The 22,555-nt window shown below is 36.9% G+C and overlaps 1 protein-coding gene across 1 annotated transcript in view; it reads left to right on the forward strand.

Moving 5' to 3' along the window:
* The window catches only part of EFCAB3 (EF-hand calcium binding domain 3), a 337,832-nt gene that overhangs the window by 115,057 nt on the left and 200,220 nt on the right, over positions 1-22,555 (forward strand). Inside the window, exons 41-50 of the mRNA XM_034640938.1 lie at positions 2,137-2,190; positions 3,425-3,529; positions 4,987-5,040; positions 5,659-5,763; positions 6,931-6,984; positions 7,804-7,908; positions 11,696-11,749; positions 12,400-12,504; positions 13,423-13,476; positions 15,317-15,421. Of these exons, the coding sequence (XP_034496829.1) occupies positions 2,137-2,190; positions 3,425-3,529; positions 4,987-5,040; positions 5,659-5,763; positions 6,931-6,984; positions 7,804-7,908; positions 11,696-11,749; positions 12,400-12,504; positions 13,423-13,476; positions 15,317-15,421 (795 nt within the window). The remainder of the gene's footprint in view (positions 1-2,136; positions 2,191-3,424; positions 3,530-4,986; positions 5,041-5,658; positions 5,764-6,930; positions 6,985-7,803; positions 7,909-11,695; positions 11,750-12,399; positions 12,505-13,422; positions 13,477-15,316; positions 15,422-22,555) is intronic.

A 22,555-nucleotide genomic window follows, 5' to 3' on the forward strand; every position in this document is an offset into this window, starting at 1 on the left:
GGGTCTTTCATCCATTTGGAGTTTATTTTTGTGTATGGTGTGAGCGAGTGGTCAAGTTTCATTCTTTTGCATCACTACTTAATATGTTAATCCAGTGTAATGTGTATTTGCTTTTGAGAACATTTAATTCTATTACAGAAGTTAAGTAAGTACATTAGTTCAAGTCTGTAATGTATAAAACGGGCTAAATCTTTTAAGATGTGTGCAGTATGGATAAGTATTTTTTAAGTAAAGGATATATAAGTTAGAAGGGAATGGAAGGACTGAGCAATATCTAATGTTCATGAGGCTTTAAATAAACATGAAGAAACTGTTCACTATATATATATGCGTTAGACTAAATATATAAGAAGCTCTAAATATTTATGATACTCTAAAATTGCTCAAGACACTAAAAGAAGTCCTAAATATTCAATATATTGTAAATATTCATGAGACCCATTATTCAAATGACTTTAATTTGGCAACTCATTGGTGACACCCATTTAGGTCTTATGTGTCTTCTTTTTTTTTTTTTTTTTTTAAAGATTTTTTTTTTTATTTATTTATTCGATAGAGATAGAGACAGCCAGTGAGAGAGGGAACACAAGCAGGGGGAGTGGGAGAGGAAGAAGCAGGCTCATAGCAGAGGAGCCTGATGTGGGGCTCGATCCCAGAACGCCGGGATCACGCCCTGAGCGTGAAGGCAGACGCTTAACCGCTGTGCCACCCAGGCGCCCCAGGTCTTATGTGTCTTCTGTTCAAGGAACACAAAACCTATGGCTCTTCAATAGCCTTAATGGCAAGCTACAACTATTAGCTAGAGGTACTTGTCCCTGTGTCTTTCTGAACGAGCAAGCCTGTATCATCGGCTAAAGCACTTTCCATCTGTTGGCCCATCTGCTTGAACCTCAACCCTGGTTGTCGTCACCACATCATTGGCAGAGAAAACTAATGCTACTGAACAGAGAGAGACACAAAACTTACTATGCACCTTGTGTACCTTAGATTCAGGTAGTGTGGTCCTTCCATTCACCATACCCTAAATTTGTTAATTTATTCTGTATTCCCCCTTACTAATTGCTGTGTGTTTAAAATGATTTAGTAAACTGTGTGATTCAAACATTTTAACTGGGTCCTTGAGCCTTTCTGTTCTGTGAACTTTGGGCTAGCTTGCCTGGTATACTTTGAGGCTATAATTGCAGCAAATGTTTCTTCATGATACTCAGATTATCCATATTGAAATATTGTTTGGAATAAATCCCAGAGAATAAAGAATTTTCTATCAAGGCATTGCACTGAAGTATATAGTGTAAATAATCTAAGGTTAAAATTGCACATAATTTATCATGTAAACAAGGACTACTCAGAGTAAAAGAGGGTGTTAAAAGTAATTAGTTAAAATTATCCTACCTCAGTGGTAAGCCATAACTGTCTAGAGAAAACCAGAATGTAAGATCACTCTAAAATTAAACTCTAGGCTATGAGTCAGCAAACTTTTCTGTAAAACAAGCTAATAAAACAATCGAAAATATTTTGGGTCCTGTAGGACATATGATCCCTGTCACAACTACTCAGTTCCACCACTGTACTGTAAAAGCAGCCATAAATAATATGACGGTGAGCCATCTAAGTGCCAGGGTAGCCTTTCTGGGGTCATTGTAGACAGTTCTAGAATGTTGTCTCTTGAAAAGGATTTTTAAAAAGGTGAGTTCACTGACATACAGATTCAATCTAGGAGTCACCAAACTCTTCCACTGAGAATTTTGCCATCAAAGCTGATGCAGATTGTCATAATGCTACCAGCTCCCACTCCTGAGAGGCCTAAAGGATAGGAAGGGAAAAGAAGGAAACTGAGGGGAGTGTGAGAGACTGGGGGGGGGGAAGGAACAGGGACACAGAGAAGTACTGATGTTTTATTTCTACACAGTAGAGTTCCCATCATTCTTCTTGGTCGCTGAACACTGTCTACATTTTTGTCACCAAGACCATGTTCTTTTTCCCAAAATAATTTTTATTTGATGGAAAGATGGAAGAGATTTCTCAGGGAAAGAGTAAAAACCTTTCCTACTGAAATTACCCGGTTGCCAATAACTCTGTGTCTGTCCATGTCCTTTTCCTTCGGATATAAACTGTGCTTTTTCTATTTTCTAATAGCTACTGGAAAGGTGTATCAGAACAGATTGTTGGACGGTGTGAAGTCTATAAAAGGTATTTAAGAACCATGATTAGCAGGAAGGTCTGCTAAATATCAACACAGACATCTTTACCAGCAGGTTTTGAAGCATGTCTACATTACTATGTTTAGATTTTGTATTTCATTACATCCACCACACAGTACTTTTACATAATCACCCATGTTATAGCATTGCAAGGAATCCATTCTCTCTTGAATGGATGTGAAATCTAATTTATACAGCAAATAATATAGAGAGCATCATAGGCAGTTTTTCTGGGGATTTGCCCAACAACAACAGAAAGAATTTTGGAGTGCTCTTTAATATCATTTCATTGCACGAATCAAGTTATTTTCTATAAAACGTTCTTACCCAAAGACCAGTTAGAAACAACAGCAGCAGCAAGAAATGTAGAAAAGAAGCATGGTATTGTGGCCACGATACTTTTTTACTTCCTCTTCCTGTCAGTCCCAAGAAAAAGATAGGAAGGGGAAGAAGGAAGGGAAAGAAGAAAGCTTACAGGTTTGCTGCTTCCTATTTGATGAGAAAACTCCTTCAGGTGGTTGGTCTGCCAGCCCAGATCCTTGTAATGACAGTCAGCAACATTCCTTGCAGAATTTTGTGGTGAATGTGTTGTCCATGACACTCTTCCTTGTGAGAACAAATGAATCCACTTGTATAATCTTTTAATCTTTAATACACTTTCTGTGTATTGCAAGCACAGAACATTGATGATCTGAAACTTGAACTATCACTCTCAGCTGATGCCTTGACTTTGTTTTGGGGATAGACATGCACAGTATTCTCTTTGTATTCCCCATGGGGATGATCTTACCATTGGTATTCTTTTGGTCCCTCTTTTAACAGATGAGTATTACTTACTATTGCAAATAATACCTCTAAACACATAATAAAACCCACCACCCACTAATGCATCAACCTCAAAATAATGTTTAACTAAGCTCAATACCCAACGTGGGTCTTGAACTGATGACACTGAGATCAAGAGTCACGTAGTCTACTGACTGAGCCAGCCAAGCACCCCCAGCATCAGAATATTTTTATCTAAGTTGTTCTTGATCTCATTATAGGTGATGTGCTGAGCTAACCTTATATGCCTGTTCAGTAATAGAAATAAGTTGTACATTTGTCTTTGTTTTCTATTAAACTAAATACATGTGAGATAAAAAAAATTTATGTATGTACCTTAATCTTTTGAAATCATGTAATAATTGTTCTTCATGATTCTTTCCTGTTTGTTTCTTAAGGAGGAATGGTTAAAGTCAATAACCTAGACAATGTTCTGGAAAACCTAGGAATTGAACTCACAGAAAAGGAACGTGAAGGTCTGACAGAATATTTGACACCTGATGGTGAGGACTGTAAATACTGATGACCCTTAGAGAGGAGTTTACATTTATGGGCTGGTGTCAGAAAATGCACATGAATTAGTGATATTGGGTATACCAAAAGGACATAGAAGCATTTTGCAAAGATAGGGATAAACCAGTCCTAATTTAAGAACAGAGCATGGGTTATTTAGGGTAAACTAAACTTTTATTTAAAAACAACCCTGAAAACATGTCATGGTTAAACACAATAGAAGTTTAGTTCTCTTCTCCATGAAAGTCCAAGGTGAGAGCATTCTTGGTTAATGGGGAGTGGCTCTTCTCCATTCAGTGACACAGGTTCCTTGCCTCTTGGATTCCTTCTTAAGGCCTTTTCATTGTTTTTATCTAATTAATGGAATGGAAAAGAGAGCACGAAGGAGAGAGCTGTGGCATGCATCATTTCCATAAGCATTCTTTTGCTGGGAACTAGTCACATGGCTCCATCTAAATGCAAAGGGGAGGTGGATTGGGCAGTGGTAGGAACATACTGTCTGGCTGGGCATCTACTTCCCTCTATAATTCTATACTATGAGAGGAAATAAGAGTTTTGGTAGATAGTTAGCTGTTTCTTTGTTTTGTTTTCATTAACAATTGCCTAAAATATATGTGCACCATATGATTTGAGGCCAAGTAGCACTTTCCTAAAAAGCCTCATGTGTCTACAACTAAAGAAGATAAAGTCAAACGAAATCCAATCAAAATAAATCAATAAAGGAGGACTGTTTCCCAGTCATCTCCACTGAAGTAAGAATATATATTTCCAGGATGACATGCAAAATCAGATTGCAGCAGATAGGTTTGCTTTGTCCCCAGCTGAGACTTGTTCATTCTTAGAGGAGCCTGGCACCAGCCACAACTTAGACAAGCCTTAAATTTCACAGTGGGGAAACTGGCTCATATCCAGATTATTCTGGTGTAATCTTAGGCTTCTTTCCTCCTCTTGCACACACTCAGCTTCTCTGTCACCTCCCATCTCAACTTCATGCTCTTTGAGTCCTAATCACTATTTACTATATTGTGATGCATTATCTTCTCATTATATTTTAAAACATCATTCAGAAACTTGATGAAGACCTAAGGAACGGGGATTATGGATTATGCAGTTAGCCCTCCTCTTGAGTCTTTTGCTTCATAAGTTTGAGGCACTACGGGCCTTCTTTTTATCTTGCTTTGGGAATGACAGTGTGTGACCAGTGCAGTTAGCAGGACAGAGCCCTAAGCCAAAAAGAGTGCCATGCTTGGGGTTTAATGCTCTGTTTTGGCTGTCATTGAGAGTATCTTCATGATTTTATCTTTGAAGTTGTGTTTCCTAATTGATATCCGATGGCAAACTAGAGCATGGCTGGGGCTTGACACCCTGGCTCAGGCATCTATTTCTTAATTTAGCTCCTTTATCTTCTTATAACATTGCCACATCCTAATTATGATATTTCTTACAGCTAATGGGAAGATTGGTCTCAAAAAATTGGTGGAAGCAGTGAAAACTATTACAGGTTAGTTAGAATTTTCTATAAATCTAATGTCTTAATTCTTTATACTGATTTATATTTTTATGTAGACCCATCATTTCTCCATTTCCTTCTTTATTCTACCCATTTTTCTTGTATATTGATGAATACCTACATTCAGTTGCCCAGAATTACACTTTAGAATATCTACCCTTTAGTACTAATTTTTCAGTGCACAGTTCTAGTAGCAAATTTCTTTGTTCTGGAATATTTGCCAAGAGTAGTCACTATTCTTGATTTTGACTGCCAAATTTAAATTAGCACAGCAAATGATAGAGCAAATTTTCACAAAGATAAAGTTCTCTTATCATTAAGAAATTAGGGGAGAAATAATATCCTTACAAAATAAATGGATCTTATGCCTACAGTGTCCTAATTTGCATTATATAAACTGCATCAGTATGTCTATTACTTTAGTAAGAGTAAGGAAGAAATTCTATTCCTACCCCAATTAAAGGCAGTGGTGAACAGTTAGCATATTCGTGTGTGTGTGTGTGTTTGCTCATTCAGCTATGGTAGCTGAAGCTGAAAAGACATCAACATGTTTTTGGAGGTGTTAGACCCTTCTCTATACTAATCTGTGCCCATTTTGTTATGTTGAAGGAGGAGAGGTTGATGTCAGTGATGTGGGAAATGTCCTGGAAAACATAGGAGTGAGTGTCACAGATAAGGAATGTGGAGAGCTAGTAAAAAATCTGCCAGTTAATGGTAAGCATTTAAAATGTTACTGTGGTCTTGAGGGAAGCATACATTTCTTATTTTGTGAGAACATCTATAAACTTTCTAATATGATAGCATAGAAAAACTACTTTCAACAATTACTTGGAATAAATGATTTCACTAATGTAACTATGTATCTATACATATATTGATAGATAATGTAAAGCTATATTCTAGATTCTAGATTGTTAATGTGAGTTATCTGGGGGCTCGTGGCTGGACCGTAAACTGAGAAGGGAGAAGTAGAGAGGCATTTACACAAAAACGAAACCAAAGACTAGACTGGAAAAGTATAGCCATTATATTATGGTTCACTTTATACATTTAAGTAAATTTATGTCTATAGTCCAATTAATTTTTCAAGAAAATGATCCAGTTTCACCTTAAAAGGATTCTCTCACATGGTAGAACATCGGTAACTGAGCAGAGTACGTAGGAGGATCCATTGTTTCTATTCTACTTTTGTATATGGTTGAAAGTTTTCATAATAAACACATTTTAAGAGAAGATTTTTAAGAAGGAATTCTATCCATTACAGAGTTTTAGTTGGAAATCAGCTGCTGCTTTATTCACAACCTGCTGTCAAGGTTAAGAAATAATCTTTTTTTAAAATTTTTTTTATTATATTATGTTTTGTAGCCATGATTCCATAGACAGGGGACTCTGAAAGGTCTACCGGATCCTAAATAGATGAAAAAGCAGCAAAGGAATTTTTTTTTCAAAAGCATGAAAGCATGGGGCACCTGGGTAGCGCAGTCGTTAAGCGTCTGCCTTCAGCTCAGGGTGTGATCCCGGAGTCCTGGGATCGAGCCCCACATCAGGCTCCTCTGCTGGGAGCCTGCTTCTTCCTCTCCCACTCCCCCTGCTTGTGTACCCTCTCTCACTGGCTGTCTCTCTCTCTCTGTCAAATAAATAAATAAAATATTTTAAAAAAACGCATGAAAGCATTGTAGATTGCCAGCATTAACATGCTTAGGTGCCAACAATTGAATAGAGTGGATACATTGGTGGCCATTTCACTTTTTAAAAATTCAAAGTAATTTGGAAATTTTCTAGAGAAAAGTACAAATCCTCCTTACATTAACTTATGACTTGCTGCCTTGGTGAATCTCCACATCACTTACTTGTGTATGATCTGATTTATGTTTCCTGTAGCTAATGGGACAGTCTACAAGAATAGGTTGCTGGATGGTTTGAAGTCTCTTAATGGTAAGTGAGAAGTGTAGTCAAAAGCCAGATGAATCTAGGAGGCACATACATACTATTTCCTAGATATCCAGTTTGAATTTCTGATACAGACCTGTCTGTGAGCAAATTATCTCCACATTGGACTTTTAAATAATATTTTGCAGGAAAGGAACTAAAATTTTTGTTAGAACAGTGAAATTAAAGGGAAAATATTTGGGGAATTTGGTGAGGAGTTGAGACAACTAATAAAGTAAACAAAAATGAGCCCACTTATGAGTGAGAAGATGAGACTGTGTTTTCCATTTCTTTCATTCAAGTCCATTTCAGTAATTTCAGTTCAGAAACTATATAGCATGCTGGGGCGCCTGGGTAGTGCAGTTGTTAAGCGGCTGCCTTCGGCTCAGGGTGTGATCCCGGCGTTCTGGGATCGAGTCCCACATCGGGCTCCTCTGCTGGGAGCCTGCTTCTTCCTCTCCCACTCCCCTGGTGTGTTCCCTCTCTCGCTGGCTATCTCTCTGTCAAATAAATAAAATCTTTAAACAAACAAACAAAAAAAAAAAACTATATAGCATGCTAACTGACTACAACAGAATTCATTCTGGACAATGAGTTTAAGATTTCAGATTTTCTTTCCACAGAGGGAGATTTCTAAGAAGTAAAGTCCCCCAAACCAAAATTTTAGGAAAATATCCCTTGCCAGCAAAAGGAAAATATTTCTGACAGAAAACACTCTTTACATTTCCACCTATACTTCAGTCCTATGGGGCCCTGAGTTGTTGAAATATATACACTGTATTTTTCTTTCATTTTGTTCTTTCTTGACCATTTTTCATTTCCAAGGAGGGATTGTTAATGTCAATAAACTCGATTCGGTTTTGAAAACCATGGGATGGAAACTCACGGAAGACGAAATTAAGGATCTCAAATGCAACCTGCCTACTGATGGTGAGCATGTAAAAAAAATATTTTTAAGTTCTTTGGGAAAATCCTCCCATGGTGATTAGATTCCCAGCCCATTGTTCTTTATGGATCCTGGCTATGGCATTGAGGAAATCCTACTTTTTTCATTATTTGTCTTCCCACATCTGAAGAAGGCACTGAAGAATAGCCCCTTCTCGTGGGCTTAGGCAACTTTCTTAGCCTACTTACTGTTTGTTGAGAGCAGGAGACAGATTTTAAGTCACGAGCAGAGTATGTCTTAGTTTAGGCTTTATACTAAAATAGAGTGGACTTTTTATCTGATTGACTATGACCGGCTTTTTGTGGCAGCAGTTACATCTACAATTCTTTTTGAGACATGTTTCTCATTAGACTTAATTATAGATCCCTTGAGTTTTATTAGACTTCCTTGGAGAAAAGCACAACCTAAGTTGCTTATTCCTGAATTGTTTTTTCAAACTTAGAGGATTTACTAGCCACCGCATTAATCAAATCAGAGAGTCTAACAAAAGGAATAATGACCTCACTTTTCATTTTTTCTTTGCCAGAAGACTTATTTTTTTAAAAGATTTTATTTATTTATTCAAAAGAGACAGAGACAGCCAGCGAGAGAGAGAAGGAGCACAAGCAGGGGGAGTGGGAGAGGAAGAAGCAGGCTCACAGCGGAGGAGCCTGATGTGGGGCTCGATCCAAGATCGCCGGGATCACACCCTGAGCCGAAGGCAGCCGCTTAACAACTGCACTACCCAGGCGCCCCAGAAGACTTATTTTTAAATGCCCTTGGTCACTAAAAGAAATCCTCGGAGTTACCTTCTATTTGTCAAAGATGAGAAATAGTTCACTCTTGTTTACCATGCAGGACCCAGAATTTCTGGATATCTTTTCTTTCCAGCCAGTCAGTTGTTTCCTGAGATAATTTCTTTTTTCTAGTAACTTCTCCATGGCAGCCAGTATCAACCAGATACTCCAGGAACACTGTATTTCCTCACCTTTTCTTTTAAAGCACAAGCATATTCAGTACATTATCTGACCTCTCAGTGGTTGAAGTTGATAGACTCACCAACACCATTACAAGGCAGGAGTTCATTCCAGCCTCCAGGGACAATTTCCCCACCAGCCACTCCCAGCTCAGAGCCAATGCCACATATTTTCAGTGTTTTTGCTATTGTTTCTATTGTTGCTAAGACAGCACCACACTTGTGTTTCTAGTTTCTGTATCAGTTAGCCATGGTGGGTAGTAACAAAAAACCCCCCACATCTCTGTGGCTTATGGCAACAGGATTTTTTGATGTCACTCAAAAATTTTTTTAATTTTTTAAATTATATTATGTTAGTCACCGTACAGTACATCCCTGGTTTCTGATGTAAAGTTCGATGATTCATTAGTTGCGTATAACACCCAGTGCACCATGCAATACATGCCCTCCTTACTACCCATCACCAGTCTATCTCATTCTGATGTCACTCAAAATTGACATAGGTTGCTGCCCATAGGTTGGCTGTACCTCTGCTCTCCATTATGGGGCACAAGCTGAGGGAGCAGTCCAGTCTGGGTGATGTCATCTTTGTGACAAGGAAAAGAGACATGATGGCACCATGTGGTAGCTCTGGAAGTTTCTGTTCAGAAGAGACACAAACATTTCATTAGGCAAAGCACCTTATGTGATATCATTAGGAACAGAAGTATGATCCTCCCACAAGGACAGCTTTGATAGAGAGGGGCAGAGAATATTTGAACAAACAATATACGTTCTCTTAAAACAAGATACCCTAAAATAAAGGGAAAAGCAATATATATCTTTTTAACACATTTTAAAATTGATTCCATAATTACAGAACATCTATTCAGTGAAATATATAGAGCCATCAAAGGAAGCAGCCAACTTTATATTTGTATACAAATATATGCATAGAATATCTCTAAAACAGATTAAAATGTCAGTGTTTGTTCCTTAGAGGGAAGAGAACTCTGATAGAAGATATGTTTATGAGGGAGATTTATTTTTCACTATATACCCATTGGTATATTTGAGCTATGTAATTTATGCTTATGTTACCTAGTAAAAATAAATTAATTTAAAAACATATTACTTGAAAAGCATGAATCATAAGAGGAAAAACGGATAAGTTAAACCTCACCAAAATGAAAAGCTTCTGCTCTGTGAAAGCAGTGTGGAGATGGTGAAAGTCAACCCACAATTTGGGAGAAATATTTGCAAATACACATCTGACAAAGGAGTAGTAGCTCTGATATTCAAAGAACCCTCAGAACTCGGCAACATAAAATACAACAGTCCAATTAGAAAATGTGGAAAATATGTGAAAATATATTTCCCTATACAGGATCTACCGGTTATGGAAAGATGCTTGACATCATTAGGCATCAAGAAAATGCAATTTAAAACTACAATGAGGTATCACTGCATACCTATCCGAATAGCTAAAATTAAAAATGGTGACACCACCAAATGTTGATAAGGATGCTAGAGAATCTGGGTCACTCACCCTTGCTGGTGGGAACATAAAGTGATATAATCACTAGAGAAAAATGTTCCAGGTTTTTAAAAAGCTGAACATAAAGCCACCATAGGACCAGCAGTTACACCTTTGGGCATTGATCCCAGAGAAATCAAAATTTATGTTTGCACAATAATCTGTACATGAACATAAGGGCAAAAAACTGGAATCAGCCAGGTATCCTTCAACAGGTAGATGGCTTAACAAACTGTGGTGCATATCATGGAATACTATTCATCAGTAAAAATAAAGTAACTGTTTGATTCATGCAACAACTTGGACGAATTTCCAGATAATTATGCAGAGCCAAAAAAGCCAAGCTCAGAGGTTACACACTGTAAGATTCCATTTACATAAGATTTTGAAATAATAAAAATAATAAAATTTTAGAAATGGAGGGTAGATAAGTGCTGGCCAGGATTTTGGGAGAGGGGAGTGGTGGAGGCAGAGGGAGGTGGGTGTGGTTAGCAAAGGGTCCTTGTGGTGCAGTCAGGATCTTGACTGTGGCAGTGCATACATGAAACTTCACAGGTAACGAAATGGTATAGAATTTAATGCAGACACAGACACACAAATGAGTACAAGGAAAACTAAGGAAATCTAAATAATGGTGGATTCTATCAAAGCCAGCATCCTGTTTTTGATATTTTACTACGGTTTTGTATACCTTATCATTAGGGGAAGCTGGGGGAAAAATGCACAAGGCATCGCTCTCTATTTTTTCTAACAATCTACAATAACCCAAATAAAAATTTCAAAAAAATATTAAATTGAAAATAAAAATCTATTAGTCTCTCAGTATGATAACCAGCCTCCCAACTGCTGATATAAAGGAATTATCTTCAAAGTGATTAATCCAAAAAGGAGGAACTAAGTCAGTCTGGGTTTATTAATCCCTCAGGGAATACTGAATGAGAACACTAAACCTGAGAAAAATCATTGCTAAAACCTCAATGTCAACATTTTTGAATAGCATATACCAACTTGAAATCCTGTTATAGGGGTCTGATATAAATAAGAAAGGTCTTCAAAGTCTTAAGTGTCTTTCAGATCTTATCCCTTGACTGTTGTAGGTTGACTTCAGAAGAATGAAATCACAGTTATATTGTTGAAGTTGTTATATTTTTCATATTTCACTTCTTTACACTCATTCTCAGGAAGAGGGTAAAAGTAGAGAACATTCTTAGTACGTCAATGTTGCTGGAATATTTTCGTCTCATATTATTTCTACGTCTCACAGTCTGTTTCTCTTTATTATTTGCATTTCTTCTTACAGTGTATGGGAAGGTTGCAATGAGAAAGTTGTTTGATGGATTGAAAGCTTCTACAGGTCAGTGGGAATTTACATAAAACCAAGATCAGCAGGCTTTATGTCGTATTAAAGTTTTAAATAATATTTTCTACCATTCTAGTACTGACTTGTAAATTTTAGCTTTCCACCTTTTCTAATAAAACATTTGCTCCTAATGTAGTCTGCCCTTTTATATAGTAATTAAAAGTCTCTAACTTATTGCAACTCCTGAACTTTCTGGAGTTTTTACACTAACAATATTATTCACTTCAATGTTATTAATAGATTTCCAAGTTAAAATATATCAAGCAAAAAGATAAAGCATTTTTATTGTCAGTATTGAAAACAAAAAACATTTCAGAAAAAAAAATTTAAGTATATAACATTCTCCAGTAAAATGTATAATTGAATTGATATTGATATCTTCATTAACCAGATAATTATTCAGATAAAATTTATTCTCTTCTACTTTGACTGCTTGTCGGATTAGGAAATGATTCTTTTCAGTATCTTTACGTAAATTTGGTATTTGATCCTTCTTAATTCTGTATAGATGTCTATATCTTATTATATCTTTGAACTTCTTCCCCAAATTAGGAATAATGTTTCACATTATTAAATTATTAAATTATTATTTGAAATAATTATTCTGTAAAATTCTTGAATGGTCACATTTCATATTTTCAAAGGAAAAAAGATGAATGTGCAACATGTATCACATTCTGTGAGGAATTTGGGTGTTGAGCTAACAGATAAAGAACAAAAGAGGCTGCTGAAGAAGCTTGCAGTTGATGGTGAGCCCTAAAGATACCTTAGTTGCCTTCTGGAGTACTTAGCTTTATAGTACGCTGGGAGAGGTTTTTAAAGGTTCTCTTTTAACTTTAAAAATATAGCATGGAGGACCACAGGGGAAGGGAGGGAAAACTGAATGGGAAGAAATCAGAGAAGGAAACAAACCATGAGAGACTTTGGAATCTGGGAACCAAACTGAGGGATACAGAAGGGAGAGGGCGGGGGGATGAGGTAGCAGGGTGATGGGTATTAAGGAGGGCACGTGTGGTGATGAACACTGGTTGTTTTACGCAACTAATTAACTACATCAAAAACTAATGATGTATTATATGTTGGCCCTTTGAACATTAAAAAAAAAAAAGATCTCCCAGAGCAATATGGCCAGTCCATGGCCTGTGCCCCTGGCTGGCTCTTTGGGGCTCCAAGTACAGCCCTTGAAGCAAACATGTAAGTAAGTAAATAAATAAACAAATAAACAAAAATAATAATAAATATATATATTTAAAGTGATTAGAAAAATTAGGTCTTAAGTTATATGGATACCCTTCTGTTCATTTTACCCAGGCCATCAGGGGCAAACCAAATGTTTTTATGTCATGGCCTCTAGCTAATGACAAAACTACAAGAAAGAAAATGCAGGAATGTGATCTGGGGAGAGATTTTTAGAAGAATTGGACATGGGAGATGAAAGAAGAAAGAAATAATGTAGAGTACCTTTGACCATTCTGTCGGGTGTTTAGAATTGCATAATTCTCACTGAAAGTTCTCACATAGTCTCCATTTTTTTTAACTGGAAGATGAAATAAGTACATATTTATTCAGTAAATGAAAACTCTTCCTGAAATTATGGAATATATGTAGCATCTTTCTGACCATTGACACAGTATTTTATCTGACATAGAGTGTGCTTTGCATTGCAGCTTCTGGGAAGATCTATCAAAATAGATTGTTGAATAATCTGAAGTCTTTCAAAGGTGAGTTAATGAGCAGTTTGAGAGTTAACAGTTTAATTGATTTCATTAGAGTCTTAACCAAGCCACGCTACTAGGAACTGATTTTTTTTTAAAGATTTTATTTATTTATTTGACAGAGATAGAGACAGCCAGTGAGAGAGGGAACACAAGCAGGGTGAGTGGGAGAGGAAGAAGCAGGCTTCTGGCGGAGGAGCCTGATGTGGGGCTCGATCCCATTACGCCGGGATCACGCCCTGAGCCGAAGGCAGACGCTTAACCGCTGTGCCACCCAGGCGCCCCTAGGAACTGATTTTTAAATGTAGTTTCATTATTTTAAATGTCATATTTGTATTTTAATATTTGTTTAATCTTTGTAGCTAAGTCCCACATTTTCTTATATTTTCCAAAACTTAATCTTGAAAATATAAGTTGACTTCTAGGTGGATACAACAAAACATAAAAAGAATGATAGGTAGCTAGTCTGGAGATTAGTTAAGCAAGCAAAGAAAACAAAAATAGTTTCTGTTGTCAAAAAGATTGGGCGTTGTTTCCTGATAGAATCAAAATCATAAATGTTCATTATAGTTCTCTGAAAGGAATGTCTTTAGTGAGATTCAGTAAAAAAAAAATAAATTAAATAAAATAAAAGCAGGCAAGGGCTATGCCTAGAATTTGTTTGCTTTTGTTTTTGTTTTTGTTTTGCTTTCCGTCTTCCCAGTGCTTAATCCAAAAGAAGAGAAGAGCATAAAGAGAATGAAGGAAAGACTTAGAAGCTCTGCCACTTGATACCTATTGAGAGGAGCCTCCTGCCACAAGGAGAGTGGCCCTTTGGAAGAGCGGCAGCAGGATTATGTTTTCATTTAATGTGGATTTAACCATGCTGCCCACTTGATAACATCTTGCCTGGTGTCTTTCTCAACTAAGTCAAGTGTCACCTTAGAAATGGGACAATGATAGCCAGAAACTTGTATTGTCAGTCTCCTGTAGTTCTGTTCCCCCATCTAGCTACTTTTCTCCAGTCTCTAGGCCTCCTGTTTTACAATTTTAATGATACATTTTCCTTTCCATGCACTTCTAGCCTCAGCTCCTGCTTCAGGTTCAGAAAATTTTTAACTAAGGTCCTCTCTGATACTATGCCGGGTAGTTTCGAAGATAATTATATATTCTTTGACACTAATACAAATAGTTTTCTGTCTTAACATAGTCACCAAAATATCTGTGTTCATAAACTATGTTCACAGCATGGATTCACCAGGCTTAAGGGAATTGTCAAGTTCCAGTGGAAACCAGTACAAGTTTTCTGGCACCTGAGACCTTTTTCAAAGTCCTTCTCTGCTATAAATTCAATGAGTTGTCTTTATCTTCAGTGGCAAAACCCCTTCGTAAATTATTTCGTGCCCGTAGTTTCATCAAGGTAAAGCTTAAGGTTCTTTAACACAATGTTAAAATAAAATTTAGTACTCATGTTTCAAAGCAATATTAATAGTACTACTGAAAACCGGATTCTATTTTTGCTCACTCCTAGTTTTTTCATTTTAACAGTAGAACATTTTTAATACAATAGTAACAGAGCACTGATACATTTCTAGCATTTTTTTCTTTATTTTTCTTTATTTATTTTTAGAGTGAGAGGGCATGTGGGGAAGTGGGGCAGAGGGAGAATGAGAGACAGAATCTTAAGCAGGCTCCATGCCTAGTTTGGAGCCCGAGGCAGGGCTTGATCTCAACCCTGAGAGCGTGACCTGAGCTGAAATCAAGAGTCGGACATTTAACTGACGGAGCCTCCCAGACACCGTAATATTTCTAGTATTTAATATGCTTTCATATTTAATGGTTTTTCTCACTGTTTGTCTCCTTTAAGGAGGAAAGGTTGAAAGAAGTAAAGTCAATACAGTTCTAGAAAACATGGGAATCGAGCTCACAGGAAAGGAGCTTCAAAGTCTAACAGATCACCTACCAGTTGATGGTGAGTGCTGTAGTTATTACTCTATCTTTCTGCAGAGCTTTACCTATGAACGTGTATATGAGAATTTTTGAAATAAGGATTATTTGATGCTGAAAGGAAATGTCAATATCTTATAGTTGAACCCATTCCTAAAGTAAAAAGAAATACTGCTTCATTTTTTTTTAATTTAAAGTTAGCACCATGTTTTCTTGTAGATAACAGAGGAACCAGGATGTTTGTCTGAGCAATAGAATGTAGAATAAAAATTTTATGGATTAAGTTTAAAAGTGATCATATGCTTGCTAACCCATCATTTCTTAGCTCCTCCAATCCTGAAACATTTGCTTTTTTTATTTTACATGCTTTCCCTCAGCAATTTTATGAATTCTCACTTTTAACCAACTATTCGAACCATCAAATTTTTTAAAGATTTTATTTATTTATCTATTTGAGAGAGAGAGAGCACAACTTGAGGGGAAGAGTAAAGGGAGAAGGAGAAGCAGACTCCCCGCTGAGCATGGAGCCTGATGAGGGCCCTGTCCCAGGACCTGGGATAATGACCTGAGCTGAAGGCAGGCACTTAGCTGACTGAGCCACCCAGCTGCCCCTGAACCATCAAATTTTGTATCCTTTCCAGTCTTTTCCACAGTCCTCAAGCTATTTTATTCCAAATCTTGTAAGACATTTGTATTTAGTCACCCCAAACAGCTGTTCAAACATAATATTCTTAATCTTATATATTCTACATCTTCTTAAACTGATCTTTTTTTTTTACCTCATTGACCCTGCCAGAAACATATATCCACTTAATTACTTTATGTTGCCTATTTAAACCACTAAATATTTCTTTTTTTTTTTTTAAAGATTTTATTTATTTATTTGACAGAGATAGAGACAGCCAGCGAGAGAGGGAACACAAGCAGGGGGAGTGGGAGAGGAAGAAGCAGGCTCACAGCGGAGGAGCCTGATGTGGGGCTCGATCCCATAACGCCGGGATCACGCCCTGAGCCGAAGGCAGACGCTTAACCGCTGTGCCACCCAGGCGCCCCCCACTAAATATTTCTTAAATCCATTCCTACTCCTTAGCTCTGTATCACTGCCCTTATTTCTATTTTTATTTATTTATTTATTTATTTGACAGAGAGAGAGACAGCCAGCGAGAGAGGGAACACAAGCAGGGGGAGAGAGGGAACACAAGCAGGGGGAGTGGGAGAGGAAGAAGCAGGCTCCCAGCAGGAGCCTGACGTGGGGCTCGATCCCAGAACGCCAGGATCACGCCCTGAGCCGAAGGCAGACGGTTAAGGACTGAGCCACCCAGGAGCCCCTCTATTTCTTTTTATCTCTGCTTAGACACTAGATAACTCTCTCTTTGCCTACAATTTTGTTACTTCATATCCGCTCTTCACATAATAGGCGGAATGATCCTTTCTACTTAAATCTGATCATTACTACTTGGGTTTTTTTCTCCCTCTCTAGTCTTCCCCTCTTCTACTTTTCTGTATCTTCTTTCAAAATGTTGAAATACCTCAAGGCTCAAATGGGTTCTCTAAGTGATCTTATCTGCTTTCTTAGCTCTTAATTCTATATGTATGATAATGAATCACTAATATATATTCCTAATTTAAAATTCTCCTTGGTTTGTTTCTCATAGTCCATAGTCTCTCATGCTTCATTCCCCCTTCTGATTACCCCCCCCTTCTTTATGCCTTTCTCCCCCTACTGATCTTCCTAGTTCTTATGTTCCATAGATGAGAGAAATCATATGATAATTGTCTTTCTCTGCTTGACTTATTTCACTTAGCATTATCTCCTCCAGTGCTGTCCATGTTGCAGCAAATGTTGAGAACTCGTTCTTTCTGATAGCTGAGTAACAAGTGAGGGCTTCGGGTGGGGGGAATGGGATAGACTGGTGATGGGTAGTAAGGAGGACACGTATCNAATGGGATAGACTGGTGATGGGTAGTAAGGAGGACACGTATCGCATGGTGCACTGGGTGTTATATGCAACTAATGAATCATCGAACTTTACATCAGAAACCAGGGATGTACTGTATGGTGACTAACATAATATAATAAAAAAACATTAAAAAAAATTCTCCTTGGCTCTCTCTTTGGTTTATCTGTTACCTGTTTGCAATCTACACTTGGAGAGCTCAACTAATCTGTAACTTAAGTCTGAGCTCTTGATTTTCCTACTAAACCTCATTCCTTCCCATTTTCATTATAAGGCATCACCCAGTAATTTATTTTTCTTGTGATGTGTTTGTCTAGCGTTGTATCAAAGTAGCATTGGCCTCATAGAATGAATTGATGTTTTTCCTGCCTCTGTTTTCTAAAATTATTTATGTAGGGTTGATATTTTTTCTTAAATATTTGAAATAATTTACCAAAGAAGCTATCAAGGGTCAGAAGCTTAACTCACTGAACCACCCAGGCACCCCTGGTTGTTCATTTCTAATTTAACTCTGTTATGGTCAGAGAACATACTTGGCATATCAGTCCTTTAGATTGCTTTATGACTTAGCATACAAGATAATCAGATGCTCTTTGGAGTTTCCAATAGCTTTAATGAGCTTTTATGAGAAAAGGGATTCTATGACCAAAATGTTTGATTTAAACATTTTTTTCCTATAATTCTAACATTTGAGTCATCTCAGGGTTGGCATGTGTTGATTACCTTTTCACTTGGTAATTGATCTCATTTTCTTAGCTTTTTGTATTTTAAATAATTCTGAATTATATCCTTGTCATTGTTAGCTGTTATGTTGTGTAGACACTGAGTCCTGTTAAAATTCTTTGAAGAACATTCACTGTTTTTGTTTTAGTAGAGAAACAACTGACTGAGATTCAGAGCACAAATTCCATCTCCCCTTCTCTGGATGATTCTAATCTCAGTTCACTCTTCAAACTTTGTTTTACTGCTTTGGATCTATCTTGCATGTGCCACTTGGGTTAATCCGACACTTGGGCCCTGGTTTAATCTTTTTTTTTTTTTTTTTGGAATTTTAAGTCAATTTTATTTATTTTTTAATTTTTTTTAAATTTTTTTCCCTAATAATATTTTTATTATACTATGTTATTCACCATACAGTACATCCCTGGTTTCTGATGTAAAGTTCGATGATTCATTAGTTGTGTATAACACCCAGTGCACCATGCAATACGTGCCCTCCTTACCATCACCCATCACCAGCCTATCCCATTCCCCCACCCCCCCTCCCCTCTGAAGCCCTCAGTTTAAAACAAACTGGTTTAATCTTAATTAAGTTCTCAAAGCTTTTGCTATGATACTTTGTATCTGTCCCATGTAGGCACAACTCAAAAGTGAGCCCAAGACTTTTGCAGATTCATATATAGAATTAGGGGGTCCCTTTCTCCATTGTTCTCTTCTCTCTGAAATTCCCCCATATTTTCCAACCTGAGGGGGTCCCCTTTTCCAGGTTTCCCTGGTCAGAGAGATGGAGTTTTTATCAGAGTTTTAGCTTCCTGCTGTGCCATGTTGTTCTGTGACTGGGGCCCCACCCTCAGGACAAAGCCGTTAAGGAAAAGAGAAAGAAAACCAAAAACAGAAGGCTCACTTGTGCAAGTTTTTGTTCCCTTGTGTAGAGTAGTGTTGTTACTTTCTGTGTTTTCTTTAGAGTTTTTATTCTAATCTTCAGGAAAAATAAGCTGTAGAGAGCTGATACTGTCATGGCATAATCAGAACCGGCCTCCTATTTTGTCATTTAGAAATATATATATTCTTTGACATTTTGAGATGTGCATCAGGATACATCTTGTAATTGTTGTCGGTCACATAATAGAGTTATCACATACTTGTCATTGTGTCTGCATGTGTGAACTTGGTTTTAGCTCGTCATTGTGGTACAACTTTAAGTTGTGTACTGTCGGTACCACATATGTTGAGTTTAATTGCTGTTTAAAAACATCTCCCCCCCAAAAAAAAGTCTCCAAAATTTTGCACTGTGGTTAACAATTAAACAGAAAGTTGTATACACAGGAAAAGCATGGAAACAGTGGCAAGGTGTACATTTGTTATTAGTTAGGAAAACACTTCATCATTGGAGGAATGATCACAATTGCATTTTTCCAAATTTTATTGTGAAGCTATAACAAAATACTTTTTGGACCTAAGAAAGGAAGTTACCCACAAATAGAGAACCTCTGTTACCTGTTGTTAATGACACATATGTAAACGAATTTCCTGTGATACACCATACACTGCAGTTGAAGGCAAAAGAAACTGCCAAATCCTTCACTATAAGTGAAACAAATTCAAAGCAATGAAAGGAGGGGCATCAAACATCAACTAGTCAAAATTTCTCGTTAACTTTAATTGCACCAAAAAGAATGAAATACCTAGGAAAGAAAGTACTTTACTTCTTTACCAAAGAAGTAAAAAACTTATGCTCTGAAAAACTATAAAGCATTGGTGAGAGAATTTGAAGATGATAAAAACAAATGGAAAGATATTCCATACTCAGGGATTGGAAGAACAAATATTGTTAAAATGTCCATACTACCCAAAGCAACCTACAAATTCAGTGCAATCCTTATCAAAATACCAACAGCATGTTCTACAAAACTAGGAAAATAATCCTAAAATTTGTATGGAACCACAAAAGACCATGAATAACCAAAGCAATCTTGAGAAAGAAAAACAAAGCTGGAGATATCACAATTCATTTTTCAAGATATATTATAAAGCTCTAATAATCAAAACAGTATGGTACTGGCACAAAATAGACACACAGATCAATGGAAGAGAATAGGGAGCCCATAAATAAACCCATGATGATATGGTCAATTAAGCTATGATAAAGAAGGCAAGAATATACAATGCACAGTAGATAATATTTTCAACAAATGGTGTTGGGAAAACTGGAGAGATTGAAACTGTACCATACACAAAAATGAACTTAAAATGGATTAAAAACCAGATTAAGCGTCTGCCTTTGGCTCAGGTAATGATTCCAGGGTCCTGGGATTGAGCCAGGCATCAGGCTCCCTGCTCAGCAGGGAGTCTGCTTGCCTCTCACTCTTTGCCCCTCCCCCCATTCATGCTATCTTTCTTGCTGCCTCTCTCTCTCAAATAAATAAAATCTTTAAAAAAAAATGGATTAAAAACCTACATGTGAAACCTAAAATGATAAAAATCCTAGAAGAGAGCACAGGCAGTAATCTCTTTGACATCAGCCATAGCAATATTTTTCTAGATATGTCTTCTAAGGCAAGGAAGACAAGCAAAAATAAAATATTGGGACTACATCAAAATAAAAAGCTTTTGCACAGTGAAGGAAACCATCAATGAAACAAAAAGGCAGCATACCGAATGGGAGAAGATATTTGCAAATGATATATCCAATAAGGGGTTTGTATCCAAAGTATATAAAGAAGTTTTACAACTGAACAGCAAAAAAAAAAAAAAAAACACAATGTAATGGCACAGGACCTGAATAGACACTTTTCCAAAGAAGACATACAGATGGTCAACAGACACATGAAAAGATGTTCAGTGTCACTCATCATCAGGGAAATGCAAATCAAAACCACAATGAGATATCATCTCACACTTGTCAGAATGGCTAAAATCAAAAACATAAGAAATAACAAGCGTTGGTGAGGATGTAGAGGGAAAGGAACTCTCACACACTATTGGTGGGAATGTACATTGATATGGCTACTGTTGAAAACAATATGGAGGTTCCTCAAGAAATTGGAAATAGAAATACCATATGATCCAATAATTCTACTACTGAGTATTTACCCAAAGAAAATGAAAATGCTAATTCAGAAAGAAAAATGCATCAGTGATTCTGAGTTGAAGAGTTGAACAGCGATTCAAAAGAATTAGACTCTAAATATATGAAGTTATAGTAATTGCAAGTTTATTTCACATATTTTTATGTTTGCATAAGAGTATTTAAAAAATCTATTTAAACATCATTCAATAAATATAAAATAAACATTCTAAATAACAAGAAAAAAGTAAATTTCCAGGCCCAGATGATTTTCATGTTCTTATTACAGTTTGTCATCTATCTTTTGAAGTAGGACACATATATATTTATAATACTTTGCTTAAGAATAATAGATAATAATCCCCTAATTTAATTTGTTATATATGGAAAAGGAAAATTACCATGTGATGTATATGGGAAAACTTGAGGCAGTTGGATCAAGAGCCTTCTGTAAGTGTACACTATCTCTGAATTTTATTTACTCAGCATACCAGTTTTTCTAAACTCTGAAGTAATGGTAGAAAGTACCCTTTAATTATCTTTGTACCCTTATGACCTAGTATATTTCAAGTATTGGGTATGTAACTTGAAGGAAATGGCTCTTCTCTGACAACTTTGCACATCTCCACGTAGGCCACATAAATACATCTTGACGCAAATCTTACCTAAGTCTTTGTTGAAAGCTTCATGATTCCTCCTGGAACAAAGGGAGGTAAGCAGCCTTGTGAGGCGCTCCCACCAAATGGTTTCTCTATCTGCTTCCCTATCTGCAGGAGACTGTTACAAGGTCATTGCTCATTTATCTCCCTAGTTTCTGTTGAACGCAGACTTTCCACCTCTCTCCCTTAGGGTACAGCTGCAGGGTTCTGTGTAAGTCTGTAAAACTGGTTGGTTACAGTTTTGAGTGAGGTCCTCAGCAGTTGAACAACTTGTTGTATGTGCCACCAGTCATCTGGCCCAGGTGGTTCAGTGCTGTACTCTGGGACTAAAGAGTCAGGGATCGACACTGTGCTGATCTTGCTTCTAGTTTATAAGTAACTGTCTTAATCCATTTGAGCTTATTGTCTCATTACCATCAAAATCAGTGGAAATGTGGCAAGCCAAGCTAACGGCTTCAATGGTGACCTTCGTGACCCTGTTAAACACTACACCACTGCTTAGGGACTTCTTGGCCACTTGTCAGTAACTATCATATAATGACTAAATAAATAGGAAAGGAAGGGAAATTTACCTATGACGAGATGAATTAAAGTCTTTAACAGTTGCTTCAAAGATGCACCTGTCATGTGTCACTAGCCATTCCATGATTATCGTAGTAATTGAACACTTGTTAAAAAAAATTGTATTGGGAATATATGAAAGATTATAAGTTTTATCATTTTTCCATTTATTATACAATGATAGATAGGCTTTA

This window comes from Ailuropoda melanoleuca, chromosome 13, assembly GCF_002007445.2.
Source record: "Ailuropoda melanoleuca isolate Jingjing chromosome 13, ASM200744v2, whole genome shotgun sequence".
NCBI classification, from domain to species: Eukaryota; Metazoa; Chordata; class Mammalia; order Carnivora; family Ursidae; genus Ailuropoda; species Ailuropoda melanoleuca.